At 43.0% G+C, this 14,668-nt stretch overlaps 1 protein-coding gene across 1 annotated transcript in view; it reads right to left on the bottom strand.

Annotated features, from left to right (window-relative positions):
• The window catches only part of pou2f3 (POU class 2 homeobox 3), a 31,412-nt gene extending 17,185 nt beyond the window's left edge, over positions 1-14,227 (bottom strand). The window contains exons 1-3 of the mRNA XM_055660750.1: positions 13,783-14,227; positions 13,479-13,549; positions 1,948-1,982 (exon numbers count right to left, since the gene is read on the bottom strand). Coding sequence (XP_055516725.1) covers positions 1,948-1,982; positions 13,479-13,545 — 102 coding nt within the window. The 5' untranslated portion in view covers positions 13,546-13,549; positions 13,783-14,227. The remainder of the gene's footprint in view (positions 1-1,947; positions 1,983-13,478; positions 13,550-13,782) is intronic.
• Positions 14,228-14,668: the final 441 nt, after the last annotated feature.

The raw sequence follows: 14,668 nt of genomic DNA, 5'->3' as shown, positions 1-14,668 counted from the left end.
AGCACAGCATGAGAGAAGTCAATATGGAATCTATGACTAAACCCCATTTCCTGCTCACCCCTTCTGAAAGTGCCGACTCTTGTTGGATAAGATTCAGTGAAGAACAATTATCCCGTGATCTTTACGCTCCAAATGGCCCGTTAGCAGGTTTGCTCCTTAGTCTTAGACATCATCAGGACCCAGGCATTGAAATTTAATTCGCCTTCTACACTATCAAATACTACCACCTTGGGGTGATGTAATGCAAGTTAGATGTAGAACAACCCTGTCTCTACATTTCCAAGGAAGGTTGGGCACATGAAATATTGAGCAAATCTCTTGCAACGCCCAAATGTAACACTCCCATGGGAAACGCAGCATGCGGCAGGTAAAGAATGAAGCATGCTGGCTTAATTTAGAGATACAGTGTGGAAACAAGCTCTTTGGCCCACAGATTCCGCACCGACCAACGATCACCTGGACAGTAGATCTACGTTATCCCAGTTTCACATCCTACACCCTAGGGACAATTTACAGAAGTAAATTAGCCTACAAGTCTGCATGTCCATGGAGCATGGGAGGTAACCAGAGCACCCGGAGAAAACCCATGCTGTCACAGGGAGAACGTGCAAACTCCACACGGACGCCACCTAGGTCTCTGGCGCTGTGACGCAGAAATTCTACCGCTGTGCGCTGCCGTAAGTATTAATAGATGTAGAGAAGGATGTACATGTTCTGAGAAAAACATTTTTTTTCCAATAGATGATGGAAATCGTATGTAAAAACAGAAAATGCTGGAAAATGCAGCAATGCAGATAATATGTGTGGACTCAGAAAAAGTCAACAACTTGGTTCTGATGAAAGCTCATAGATTCAAATCTTTCCATAGGTGCTGCCTGATTGCTGAATATTTTTGACAGCATTTTTGTTACTTGCACGAGATATATTGGAGGTGAAGGGCCAGCGCAGGCTCCAGCAAAATGTGGGGACATTGGGTTTCTTGTGGCTGGAAAATTAGAGAAGTTGGGATGAAGGTGGAGGGGTGCAGTAGATGGTGCAGGGAAGTGGATTGGTGTAAGGGGGAGTGCTGATTGCTGGTCCAGAGATACAGAAGTTCAGGTAGTCATTCTGCTGTGGGAGAGGGTGAGCAAGACTAAGGCAGTAAATGACACCATGAGATATGGGATTTAAAGATCAGCTAATGATAGAACAGGAACTGAGATTATCGACTCCATTCAAACCACCTAATGGTAAAGTCTCACATGTCCAATGTTAAACCCTACTTCAGTCTCAATGCAAAACTGCCTCAGAAGGTCAATGAAAAGTCATTAACCAGACATGTTAACAGTTCCCTCCTCTAAAATGCTGCCTGACATGCTGAGTATTACAGAATTTTCTTCTTTTAACTTAACTTTGCCAACAACCTTCTAACCCCGACAGAATCGAGCCCCGTCTATACCTCAGGCTTAATCATTGATCGTAATGACTAAACCAAACCAGTATTCCTAATCTAAAATTTGGGGGTGGCACAGGGGCACATCTGTAGAGTCGCTGCCTTACAATGTCAGAGACCCGGGTTGGATCCTGACTGGGGACTGTCTGCATGGAGTTTGTATGTTCTCCCTGTGACTGCGTGGGTTTTCTCCAAGTGCTCCAGTTTCCTCATACATTCTAAAGACGTGCAGGTTTGTAGATTCATTGGCCTCTGTAAAGTGTCCCTCGTGTGTAGGATAGAGCCAGTGTACGGGTGATTATTGGTCGACATGGACTCGGTGGGCCAAAGGGCCTGTTTCCATGCTGTATCTCTAAACTAAACCAAGTTGAAATCTAACATTCCCTTTGTGGTAAATAGTTGTGGCTGTTATATTGGTGCTTGTGCCTTAAAATTATTAATGAGGAAAGTATGATTTATCAATGAGTTGGAATAAAGAAATTTCAACATGAAGAATTTGACTGAGTAACACTCACCTGCCGAGTATAGCCATGGCCATTCTGTTCAATACCTGACATAAAAAATAAAGTATGAATATTCAGAACAGTTCCATTTACTGAAGCAGTGAGAATTACAAACTCATGGTCTGTGGCACTAGAGGGAGCTTCATCATCTTACAGCTTGATTATTATTAATAGAGGCCTTTTGGGTGGCCAGATGCGACCTATTCTCGGTACTTGGATAATAAATGATTATTTTCCCCTTATTCATTCTTTAGTGACAATTACAAGTGAGGCCAACATTTATTTTCTGTCTGTAACTGCTCTCGAGTTGGACAATCCTTGTGTAATCCTTCTGGCATAGGCATCCCCACAGTGTTTTTGTGTCGGCAGTTCCAGGATTTAGATGCTGTGGCAACAGAGGTTCGTCCCAAATAGCTAACCTCCCACTTTCTCAGGATCCCAAAGGTGTGCGGGTTTCTAGGTTAATGGGCCTCTGTAAATTACCCCAAGTGTGCAGAGAGTGGATGCGAAAGTGGAACGACATAGAACTAGTGGCGTGGACTCAGTAGGCCAGAGGGCCTGTTTACATGCGGTATCTCTGAAACAAAAGCACTAAAGTGGGATGAAAGAGTAAAGAAGAGCAGGGGAAGGCAGCAAAATAGACCCCTCCAAGGTACATGGGATGCAAGTTTGCTCTCTAAAAGCTGCAGTGAGTCACATTGCCCTGTGCAGTTTGGGATGTTTTCAGTTGCACTTTTTAGCACCCGTTGCTGCAAGGAACAGGCATGGGCAAGGAATGAGTCCATGTCTAACTGGGCAGCCTGGCACAGGTGCAGTGCACAGGAGGCACAAGTGATCCAGGGATGGGGATTTAGTGTTGGATGAAGGGAACAACTTTTGTTATGTTTCCATGTTATTTAATTCTCCACAAACACTGTAGTTCTGTTGGGCATCTAATTTGAATTTCAAATGAGCTCCCCTTTGCTCATACATGGGCTGCCTCCTCTCCTCCAGTATGTAAATCCTTCCTTCTCACGAGGCTCCAGTATGAAAATTAGTTTGAAATATGCAAATTACTGAGAGCCTATTACTATGGCAACTTCTCCATGCTTCAGAGTGAGTGGGGATGATATATATAGATATATATATATATATATATCTATATATAGAGACATATATAGATATATATATCTATATATATATATATCTATATATAGAGATATATATAGATATATATTGATATAGATATATAGATATATAGAGATATATATCTATATATATATATATATATAAATGTCTATACATGTGGGTGTGCAATACTTAACCACGCAGACCAGAAGATTTCAACTTTGATACCCAGTCCGATGCAAGTCAAATGATTATGGACAAGATAGAAACATAGAAAATAGGTGCAGGCGTAGGCCATTCGGCCCTACCTCCGACCAGCACCTCTATTCAATATGATCATGGCTGATCATCCAGAATCAGATTTGGAAACAAAACTGAAGTATGAAGGAGCTAAAAAATAACAAACGCTTGGAGAGTTCTAGCTCTTGAATAGGACACCAGTGGATCAATCATACCTTAAAATAAGAGGAAAGGTGATCAAGCACCAGCCAAATGCATCACAGGATAGTTGAACCTACACTTACTCAAAAAAAAGTCAAATGGAGATTAAAAGTCTCATTTTGCCCATGCTAAATGCAACTTCCCTGCTAAATTGACCGAGATTATATCTGAGAGCGTGTTTTTCACATCTACTTTCAGAGAAGAGAGGAACCGAGCCAGTCCAACTGAAAATATGCAAATAATGAACTGCTCAGCAAAAACAATGTATTTAGGATCCGGCTCCTGGGCCCTTGCTCAAACGGTAAAAACTCCAGCAGCCACGCCTGATTTACAATGCCCAAGGCATCGAGCAAGCACTGGATGATCCCAAGCCAAAACTGCCTTTTCCTCTTACCTTTCAGGTGTCCTGGTTGGGATAATTGAACGCACTTTAGTAAAGTATGAATAAGACAGAGTTGTCTCCATCATCAGAATCCTGCTCCCCATTTCGAAGATTCATCATAAGGAAGAAAGGAATGTGTGAGGTTTCGGGTTGAGACCCTTATTCAGAGACTCAACCCAAAACATCACCCATTCCTTCTCTCCAGAGGTGCTGCCTGTCCCGATGAATTACTCCAGCATTTTGTGTCTATCTTCAATTTAAACCAGCATCTGCAGTTCTTTCCTACACAATAAGACATGAGAGCAGATAATGGAGCATTTAGTGGGGTCTGTAAACATTCCCATCTTCAACCTGCAGTCAAGCTTACAAGAGCACAACTTGGAAAATATTTGGGCTTGGCCCGATAATTGCAAGTACCATTCTTTTTACACAAGTAATGACCACAGCTAGGAAGAGAAAATCTAACCATGTCCCTCTCACATTCAGCCCCTTTAACAGTCTTGAATGCATCACCATCAATATTCCAGGAATTCCCTTCTTTAGAAATACAGCATAGAAACAGTCCCTTTGGCCCACTGTGTCTGCGCCGACCAACTATCACCCCATACAATAGTTCTATCCTACACACTAGGGACAATTTACAGAGGCCAATTAACCTAGAAACCTGTACGTCATTGGAATGGACTCTTATTCAATAAACCAGCCATATAAAGATATATGGCTACATGGCCAGATCTCTCTCAGAGAAGGTCCCACCTTCTGATTCCTCACTATCTGTCCGTCATCTACAGTATAAGTAAGTAAATTTATTGGCCAAGTATTCACATACAAGGAATTTGCCTTGGTGCTCCACCCACAAGTAACAACATGACATACGGTGATAGTTACGAATGACTTAGAAAATACTAAACATTCATAATAATAAAACATTAATGAGAAAACACCATTGATCAAGCATGTGAACCAACAAAATACCAGCTCAAAGGGAGGCTACAGATTTTTGGCTGTTGAGTAGAGAAACTACCCGTGGATAAAAACTGTTTTATAAAGGCAGATTTATAGTTATGATGGAATTTCCCCACTTACATGGATTAATGTTACTCAAACACTGTGGTGGCTCAATACAATAAAGGAAGTAACAACCTCATTCATTGACATTCCATCCATATCTGCTCTCGAAATTCACTCCTCCACCATCAGCACATCATGTCTCGGAGTGGCGGCGCCAAACGGCAACGGCTCAACTGCAGTCCGTCTGTCTTTTTAACATTTTTCTCCCGTTAGATGTATGTTTTTGGGTCTAATTTTTATTATTTTTTAGCTGTGTATATGTGGGGGGTGGGGAAACAGTTTAAGCTCTTCCCTGTACGGGGACCCGACTGTTTCCCTGTCGGGTCTCCGGTGTCGTTGGGCCTAACATCGTGGAGCTGGCGCCGGCCTCCAACTGGAACCAACCTGAGGGCTCCAGTCGCAGAGCCTGCGGACTCGCCATTGCAGAGCTAGCCGACTTCGGAGCGGGGATAGCTGTGGTGGCGCGTGGCTGCAACCCGACTTCGCAGCTTCGGAGGCTCCGGCCGCAGGCCCGGTGGACAGGAACATCGGGAGCTCGCAGATCCCTGGTGGGAGACCGCTTTATGGATCTCCCGCAACGGCAACTTCTCCCGCCGGAATCGCGGGGTTTAAATGACTCAGAGCGGGGCCTAACATTGCCCAGCGCGGCTTAAACGGCCGCGGGACTTACCATCGCCCGCCGGGGGCTTTAACATCATGAGCCCCAGTCGCCTCGATGCTGCAGTTGGACTGCTGGACCATGGGAGAAGAACAAAGGGAAGAGATAAGACTTTTATCTTCCATCACAGTGAGGAGGTGTTGGAGATTCACTGTGATGGATGTTTGTTTAAATTGTGTTAAGTGTGTGTCCTGTTTTTTTTTGTGTAATGTTATGACTGTAGGAATGAAATTTCGTTCAAACCTTGTCTGTTTGAATGACAATAAAAGGCTTTCTATTCTATTTTATTCAATGTCTACAATGTGCAATATCTGCAACTTTCAACAGGAACTGTTCATAGTACTTGTAAACATTGGACCAAGGATAAGGACAGCAGATGGATGGGAACAGCATCATTTCCAATGATGTCATCAGTGACACATGATCCTATTTGGAAATTTATGATCTGTACTTTAATGTTACAGAATCAAAATCCTCGTCGATAACACTGAGTGTTTACTCCAAGTGGACCAGAGATCTTCAAGAAGGCAGATCATAGCCACCGCACAGATTTATGAATGGACAATAAATGCTGCCGTTGCAAGGAATACCTAACACCCTGCGAGTGAATCAATAAATATTAAAAATGGGATCACAGGATAACATAACTGGTTAAGTTAGTAAAGTAGCATTGAACACTTCAGCTTTAACTGATCAGGCACATGGTCAAATTCTACCATAGAAGCTGAGAAAATCAAATTCAGCTAATTAAAATAAATCTTAACAATGTGGTGGCAGAGATAACTGGCCTTGATTATGGCAATGCAAAAAATTGTGGGAATTTTACAACTCTGATCTATTTTGCTGATCCATGTAAATCATCTTTCCTTATTTGGATTGGTAATCATTCCTCACCTACAGCAGAGTGTTTGAAACTTATTTGTATGCTGAAATTAACTACCTAATCACACAGCAGCCTCAAACCATCACTAAAGAACGATACATTGACTTAATTAATCCGACATCAATCAAGGCACAAGAAATGGATGTTACAAGGCAAACCCAGGCCACAGAGAGACATTTATTCGATAGTATGTCATGGATTCATACCTTTCCACACATCAACAGTACACATCTCTCCTTCACCATTGTAGGGGACACCCCATTCCACTGGGAGGACAAATATTCAGACTGACAGCAGTAGCATATGCACCCAAAATGGAGTGGTTCCAAGCTTGCTTAACTAGGATTCCTCAACTCACTTCCTACCTTCTCTTCCATGTTGATTACTTGAAACAGAGCACAAAGGACACATTGGTGGGGTCTTCAACATTAAATCATCAAGGGTGGTTCAGTAGCACAAGCACTGACTAACTTGGCTAAATCCTTCAGGGCACAGTTGCCAGACTGAATCTCCATCTGGTGGTAAGCAAAACAATACAAAAACTGCAACCTTTTCCTGCTGTAGATAGATGCAGGTTGCAAACTTCCTTACTGAATGCTTCACCCAGTTTCATTGCCTCCCGACTGGTTTTGTGATTGTGGCAGTCTTTTATTAATGCAACCAAAAGAGCTCGTCATAGAGTCATACAGTGTGGAAACAGGCCCTTCGGACCAAGCCGACCAACATGTCCCATGTACACTTGTCCCACCAGCCTGTGTTTGACCCACACAACCCTCTAAACCTCTCCTATCCATATATCTGTCAAAATGTTTATTTTCTGTCAAAGCTTGCATTTTCTGCAGCAGGACTTTCAAAGGTGCATTCCAACTATCTTCAAATTGCACATAGTACCATCATCAGTCAAGACACTTAATACCATCAAAACTAAGCACTCCACATTTGGAACTCAGATAATATCCTTCGATATTGAACTACTAAATAATCCATCTTCTGTGTGCACTGTTTATAAGATGCAATTTATAGAGGCATCCAGCATAGAAACAGTGCATTTGACCCACCCTATCCACAGTGACCAGTGGGCACCCACCTGTACCAATGCTACCTTTGGGTAATCATCCCTTAACCTTTGCCAAGGCAATTCAAGTGCTCATCTTCACACTTCTTAAATACTGGGTTTCTTTGATATCATTGTCCCAGTCTTTACATTACATAAAAGATGGGCAACAGGCATAAGGGAATCCTAGCACCCCAAAATGCAAGTTCCACACCTCCCCCTAACTTGGAAATGCTTCACAGTTGCTCCATCTTCAAACTCCTCAACTCCCTTGGGGATGGTAGAAATACTGTAACTTCAAACATCTTCACCTCAGAGCTACATGAGTCAAGGTGACAGCACACCAGACGTTTCTAGGGTAATGGGGGCGGGCGATAAACGTTGCCTTAACCAATAACGCCTACATGCTGCGATTGAGCAAATAATAAAATCTGGGTCACGGGGATGAGTCACACAGGTTTTAACCAGATTTAACTGAAATTGTTAACAATATGGAATCCATTTGAAAGCAATGTGGCATTGATGCTACTCAGCAATGACTAATACAGTAATGCAAAGATCACTATCTCTGGTAGTTCACCAAGAAACTTTACTTTGTAATAGATCATGCTCCCCTAATAGAACAGAAAATGTTGGAATGTCTTTGACTCGGTTGCCTTCTCCACATACGCTGCATGACTTTCTGACTGTTTCCAGTATTTTGGGGGCATTATTTCAGTTTTCCACACCTGCAGTATTTTATTTGCCTTTCACTTTTTACTGGGCAGTTAATTTATTCACCAGTTAATTTTATTCGCCAGCTGGTAGTTTCTTTTGCCGTCAACAGGTTTTAAAATACCGCTGGAAATCTTCTCCTACCAATGCATCCTTGCTGTCTGAGCAGAAAAGAATCAGCATATATATCCCTCAGCATTCATTGCACCATTGCCAGGATTACCATTTGAATTTTGCTCAACACTGACAGCAACAATTATGCCTTTGTTCAGTTCCATATTTAGGCTGCAGTTCTAGCACTGTAGACAATTCTATATCTATTGTAGACAAAGAGATTGATTATTACACAGTTTAAGAATAAGGAGCAAACCATTTAGAAAGGAGACGAGGAAACACATTTTCTCACAGAGAGTGGTGAGTCTGTGGAATTCTCTGCCTCAGAGGGCGGTGGAGGCAGGTTCTCTGGATGCTTTCAAGAGAGCGCTAGATAGGGCTCTTAAAAATAGTGGAGACAGGGGATATGGGGAGAAGGCAGGAACGGGGTACTGATTGGGCATGATCAGCCATGATCACATTGAATGGCGGTGCTGGCTCGAAGGGCCGAATGGCCTGCTCCTGCACCTATTGTCTATTATCTATTACGGTTATTCAATGATGCAGTGGAGTGGGGTCACCGACTATGGGTCAGTAACACTGAATTACCTACTTCTGCACTGCAATTTCTAAGAAAATTGCATTGCTATTGGCAATCTCCCCTCTACTCTCTCAGTTTCAGGGTGGCATGGTAGCATAGCGGTAGAGACCAGGGTTCAATACTGACTACGGGTGCTGTTCGTATGAGGTTTGTACACTCTCCCAATGACAGCATGGGTTTTCTCCAGGAGCTCCAGTTTCCTCCCACACTCCATAGACGTACAGGTTTGTAGGGTTCGGACGAAAATTGTAAATCGTCCCTAGTGTGTCGGATAGTGTACGGGGATTGCTGGACAATGCAGACTCGGTGGGCCGAAATCCTGTATCCACAGTGTATCTCTAAAAAAACTTGTTTTAAAGTTAAGATGCCGCATTCCTCCAGCAGCTCATTTATTGCCCGAGATCCAAGCATTGCTGTTTTGTGTCTGCACCACCACTGTATTGGGCAACAAACAAACGCTAAAAGATGAGCTTGGAATTTCTCATCTGGAGATACCCATGGATAAGTCGTAGGCTAGATTCAGAATGTTGCCAGCAATGAAGGCTTAGTTATCACTGAGCAACTTCCCTCCCACTGGAAACAACACGATTAAGGAATGACGTCTTCAATTTTATGATGGATTCCAAAAAGCGTAGTTAGAACTGTAAGGAGCTGCAAATGTTGGTTTACAAAAGAATGACACAGAGTGCTCGAGTAACTTGGCAGGTCAGGCAGCATCCCTGGAGAACATAGACTAAAGAAGGATCTTGACCCAGAACATCCTCTATCCATGTTGTTCAGGGATGCTGTCTGGCTCACTTACTTACTCCAGCACTTTGGGCCTTGTTTTTTTTTTTTTTTTTTGAAAGGTAAATATTTAACTTGTCTAACATTCCACAGCATTTCATGGCAGCTTTAGTTTATAAATGTGACAGCCATCTTGCACGGAGACAGTCAATGCCAGTAGGTAGCAATAAAGGTACCACGCTGAGCTTGGTAAAGAGGGCGACATGGATAGAATTCCAGGTCTCGATTTTCATCATTTGTACAACGATGAAAAATACTCAAGTGACCATTGGAAAGGGTCAGATTGCACGGACTATGAAGACACGAGAGGCAGCAATCAAGAGCAACAGATAATCTACTGGTGGAACCTGAACAGCATCTGTGGGCAGAAAGGAACGATCAACATTTCGGGTTGGAACCCTGCATTAGTACAGAGAGGGAAAGAGCCAGTATAAATAGAAGAAGTGGTGAGAGGCAATAGTGGACTGAGAAGATGTTAAGGATAGGCAAGTAGAGTGGGGTAAGGAGGATGGGGGTGGGTGGGGAGAAAATGAGGTGGCATTGGAGGACAGAGGCAGGTGGATGATGGATGGCGGTAGGTGGAAGGAAAATATGTCAGATGGAGTCAGGTGAACTGGCTGGTGTACTTCAAGGCCTTCCCACTGTCCATTTGTCAATAGCAAGCACCCTATGTGCCTTCAGTTCTTGCATTGTGTATACGGGGCTCTATAACCCACCAAAAACTGCAAATCCCCAATCTCAACCCAATTTGAGAAGCTGTGGGTATTTTCCCTGGAACAGTGCATTTTGTGAGGGTACCAGATTGAGGTGCTTTTATTTATTTATTTTATTATTTATTTCGAACAGAATAAAAGAATAAAAAGCAAATGTGAAACAGCATACAAAAAAACAAGCTTGAAATCATGATCGGCATGGATCGAATTACTGTTGAGAGAAACTCTTCTATCTTACAGAGGGAATGTAGAATAGACGATTGGTAAAAATGAAGAAAGATTTTTTTTATTTTTTTTTAAAGTGTGGGACTGGAATGCGCTGCTTGAGCTAGTAGTGGAGATAGATTCAAAAAGGACTTGAATAAGTAATGTAATGAAAGAATTTGCAGGTGTTGGGGTTATGCATAGTGGGATTTTTCATGCAGACCATGTGGATTCATGTCCTCCTCCTCTGTGACAATAGAGTGGCTCCGCAACCTTCTGCCACCAAGTGTGATCCCTAATTACCAAGATGAATGGCCATAATGTGCCACATATCCAAGAGAAAAAAAATTGACAAAAATAAAAGAGAGACTCGGTCGCTATCAGTCACTGACAGATGAAGCCGATAAATAGAGCCATGGAATTATACAGCACAGAAACAGACACTTTGGCCCAACTCGTCCATGCTAACCAAGGGGTCTATCTGAGTCCGTCCAATTTACCCAATTTTGGCCCATAACCCTTTGTATCACAGTGCAACAATACTATCAAACACTTTATTTCACATTGTTGCTAAAAAGCACTGGTAAGTGGGGAAAACAAACACAATAACAGGAACTATAATCAGGCAATATTACAACCACAGCTTCTGCTGAAGTGCAGCTGGGCAAGGGAGTGGCCAACAGGCTAGTCTCCTGTAGGAATTTTACATTCTCTTTCTAAACCCTTAAAATGCTAGCACATACTGTACCTCATTCTGTATAACACTTACAGCAGATACTTAAAGTGAAGGTGCAGCATTTGCAACAGAAGTTTGAAATAAAAACACAAAATACACAAAATGGTAATACATAGCAGGTAGTGGATTTGTGGCTAAAGGGATCAAGGGGTATGGAGAGAAGGCAAGTACAGCATACGGAGTTGGATGATCAGCCGTGATCATATTGAATGGCGGTGCAGGCTCAAAGGGCCGAATGGCCTACGCCTGCACTATTTTTTATGTTTCTAAAGTTGTCCAGCTTTGAAAACAGGTGCTTTGGTCCAGCATGTTTATGCTGACCATAATGCTTATCTATACTGTTCCCACTTACCTGCATTAATTCCATATCTCTATGCCTTGTGCAATTAAATACTTCTCCAGATGCCTCTTAAATGCTATTATTGTTCCTGCCTCCACTACCTCCTCTGGCAGCTCAATTCCAGAGAGATACCAACTACTTTGTAGGGAAAAAAAATGCCTTTGGTTTCCTTTTAAGCCTCCTCTCTCTTACCTTAAACGTATGCCCTCTAATTTTAAACTCCCTAACATTGGAAACAGATTCTGTCTATCTATACGTCATTATTTCAGAAATCTCTGTCATGCAACTCGCAGTCTCTTGTGCTCCAGGGAAAATTGACCCAGACTATCCAATTTCTTTTTACAACTCAATCCCTCCAACCCAGGCACTATTCTTGTGAAACCTTTCTGCGCCCTCTTTGGCTTAATCACATCCTTCATGTAGCCTGGTAAATGGAACCATGCACAACACTAGAAGTGCAGCCTAACCAATGTTTGTACAACTGTAATCTCAACATGACATCTCAACTCTTGTACTCAATGCCTTGACCAATGAAGGCAAGCATCCAAATTGCCTTTTTCACCACCTGTGTTGTCCCTTTCAAGGAGCTATGTACTTGCACCCCAAAGTTTCTCTTTTTGACAACACTCCCCATCACCCCACAGAGACACCACGTCAAAGCAGATTTTACATTAGGTATTGGTAAATGAGTTTTCACAGAAATCTGACAAAAATAAATAACATGTCAATTTGGATGCAGTTTATGCTCGAATCTCTAATTGTGCCCAAGGCAGAAATATTATTTATTAAACAGCAAGTTCAGAAGTCCAGTGAGAGCTGATATTGTACTTTACCCCTCAGGAACCTTGGCAAAGAATGAACCATGTTCCAACATGAAATGAATCCCCCCACATTGCATTTCATCATCTCTGGAAATCCAAAATAGTTTAGTTTATTGTCACATGTACCGAGGTACAGTGAAAAGCTCTTGTTGCATGCTAACCACTCAATGGGAATAAATTATTGCAATTATGACTTTTTTTTTTAAAGCACACAAAAATGCTCAAAGCTCACAGCAGATCAAGCAACAGCCCTGGGAAGAGAAATAGAGTAGATGTTTCTGGTCAAGCACCCTTCAATTGGGGCAGAGAGTTCCGTTTGAGATTAGGGTCCAATCATGGACATCTCAAACCAGCACCAGTAGAGAGAGGTTGGAATCAACCCTTCAGTGGTTGGGATCTTTGCCAACATCAAAATTCCAGGAAAATCCTGGATTAGGGTGAAAACAGTTTAGGACTGCTCCTGAAATCCAGACCTGGATCTGAGTGAGGCAGCACCACGATGTGTGCTGGGGCGGGAACGAACAAGGAGAGAACAAGGGAGCTGTCACTTTCTGCCATTCACTCTGAAATCGCCTGCAGGGGTGAAATTAGTGCAAATATTGACAATCACATTTTCTCAGCTCTCAGACTCCAGCCCATCTGATTATGCAGGATCAACAGCTGGAATTAAATCTCTTTATATAAAAAAAAAGGAACAGGTAACCCAGGAAGCCGTTTAAATCAGTTGAATATCGCATTATCTGCCAAAATAATTGCAGAACATATTAGTCCCATCCACAGGGTAACGGCAATGGAGTTATCTCATCTTTAGCACTTTCTGCTAAAATAACTTTCTGCTGAAGAAATTCAGATTCCAGCAATATCCGCGATACTGTCTAATAAAATAACCGAGAGCATCTTATTAAACGTCCCGCTTTGAGGCTGAGAGCGACCGCTTACCTGCTTGGTCCCGGGATTGTGAAACACCAGCTCGGACATCCGATGATTTATCTGTCCCGACACTCATCTTACTGCAAGCAAAGGAAAACAACTGACTTTTAATTTTTTTTTTTTTAAAACGCGCGTCTCAAAAACAAAACTAAAAGCCTACCGGTAAAAAAAATCAACCGAATTGAATGGGCAACATCATCACATCGTCAACGGTTCTTTGCGCCCTCTTTCCCGATCGCTCCCAATGCCCGGCGCAAACTTTTTCCAGGTGTGGAGACAGCGTGGGACGAGTGAACTGTTTCGAAATTATTACCTGACAGACCTGCTACGCTCGGTCACTGCTCCACGGCACAGGCAGCAAGCGAGAGGCACTTGGTGCTGTGTAATTTGGGCAAATTTGACTCGAACACTGCAGGTGGGTCACGGTGCCTTTCGACAGAGGAACTCGCTGTGAGTTTAGGTGCAAGACAAAGAGATATTTGCATATCATCACAGGCAGTGCATCAAGACCAACCCATACACCCTCATTTGTTTAACTCAACAAGTACCAGTTCTGAATAAACAGAGATTATCGTTTAACTTTACAACTCAGAGTTGCATGAAATTGCTGCAATGTGTTTGATGTGGATTATATTCCAACTACCACTCCCACTTGCTGGGCGCGTTGAATTATTCCGCTTCAAGACCAAAGAGACATTTGGCGTTAAAGGTACAGTGGCTTCATGCCTGCGTCTCTCAACTACCATCCACTCCCGGGACCAGGACTCCGGTCCTACGAAAGTCATCTCTCATTTTGCTTGGGAAGGGGGTGGGGTGGGGTGGGGAGGACTTCAGTTTCCCCGCTTCTGGAGTCGACAGAAGTCCAAATACCGAGGGAGGCCCGGCGCCGGCTGCACACCGGTGTCCAATCCCTCAGCGGTGAAAGGGCGGGTCGCCTGATTCTCAGATGCGCAACTATTATTTCCCCCAGGCCTCACCTTTGTACCCCTACACCCACAACCCCAATGAGTCGTGAGCCAGCCAGCATGATGAGCTACTCTTCCATCACCTCTGCTGCTGCGATACCTATTTCTGTGGGAAGAGTCCTTGCCTTCCCCCAATCCTCCTCTTTTTGCTGAGAGAATGAAGCAGCTGGGCTTGTACACTCTGGAGTTTAGAAGGATGAGAGGGCATCTCATTGAAACATATAAGATTGTTAA

Source organism: Leucoraja erinacea, chromosome 32 (genome assembly GCF_028641065.1).
Source record: "Leucoraja erinacea ecotype New England chromosome 32, Leri_hhj_1, whole genome shotgun sequence".
NCBI classification, from domain to species: domain Eukaryota; kingdom Metazoa; phylum Chordata; class Chondrichthyes; order Rajiformes; family Rajidae; genus Leucoraja; species Leucoraja erinaceus.
The sequence above is the reverse complement of the archived record's forward strand: the minus strand, read 5'-3'. Positions and strand labels throughout refer to the sequence as shown.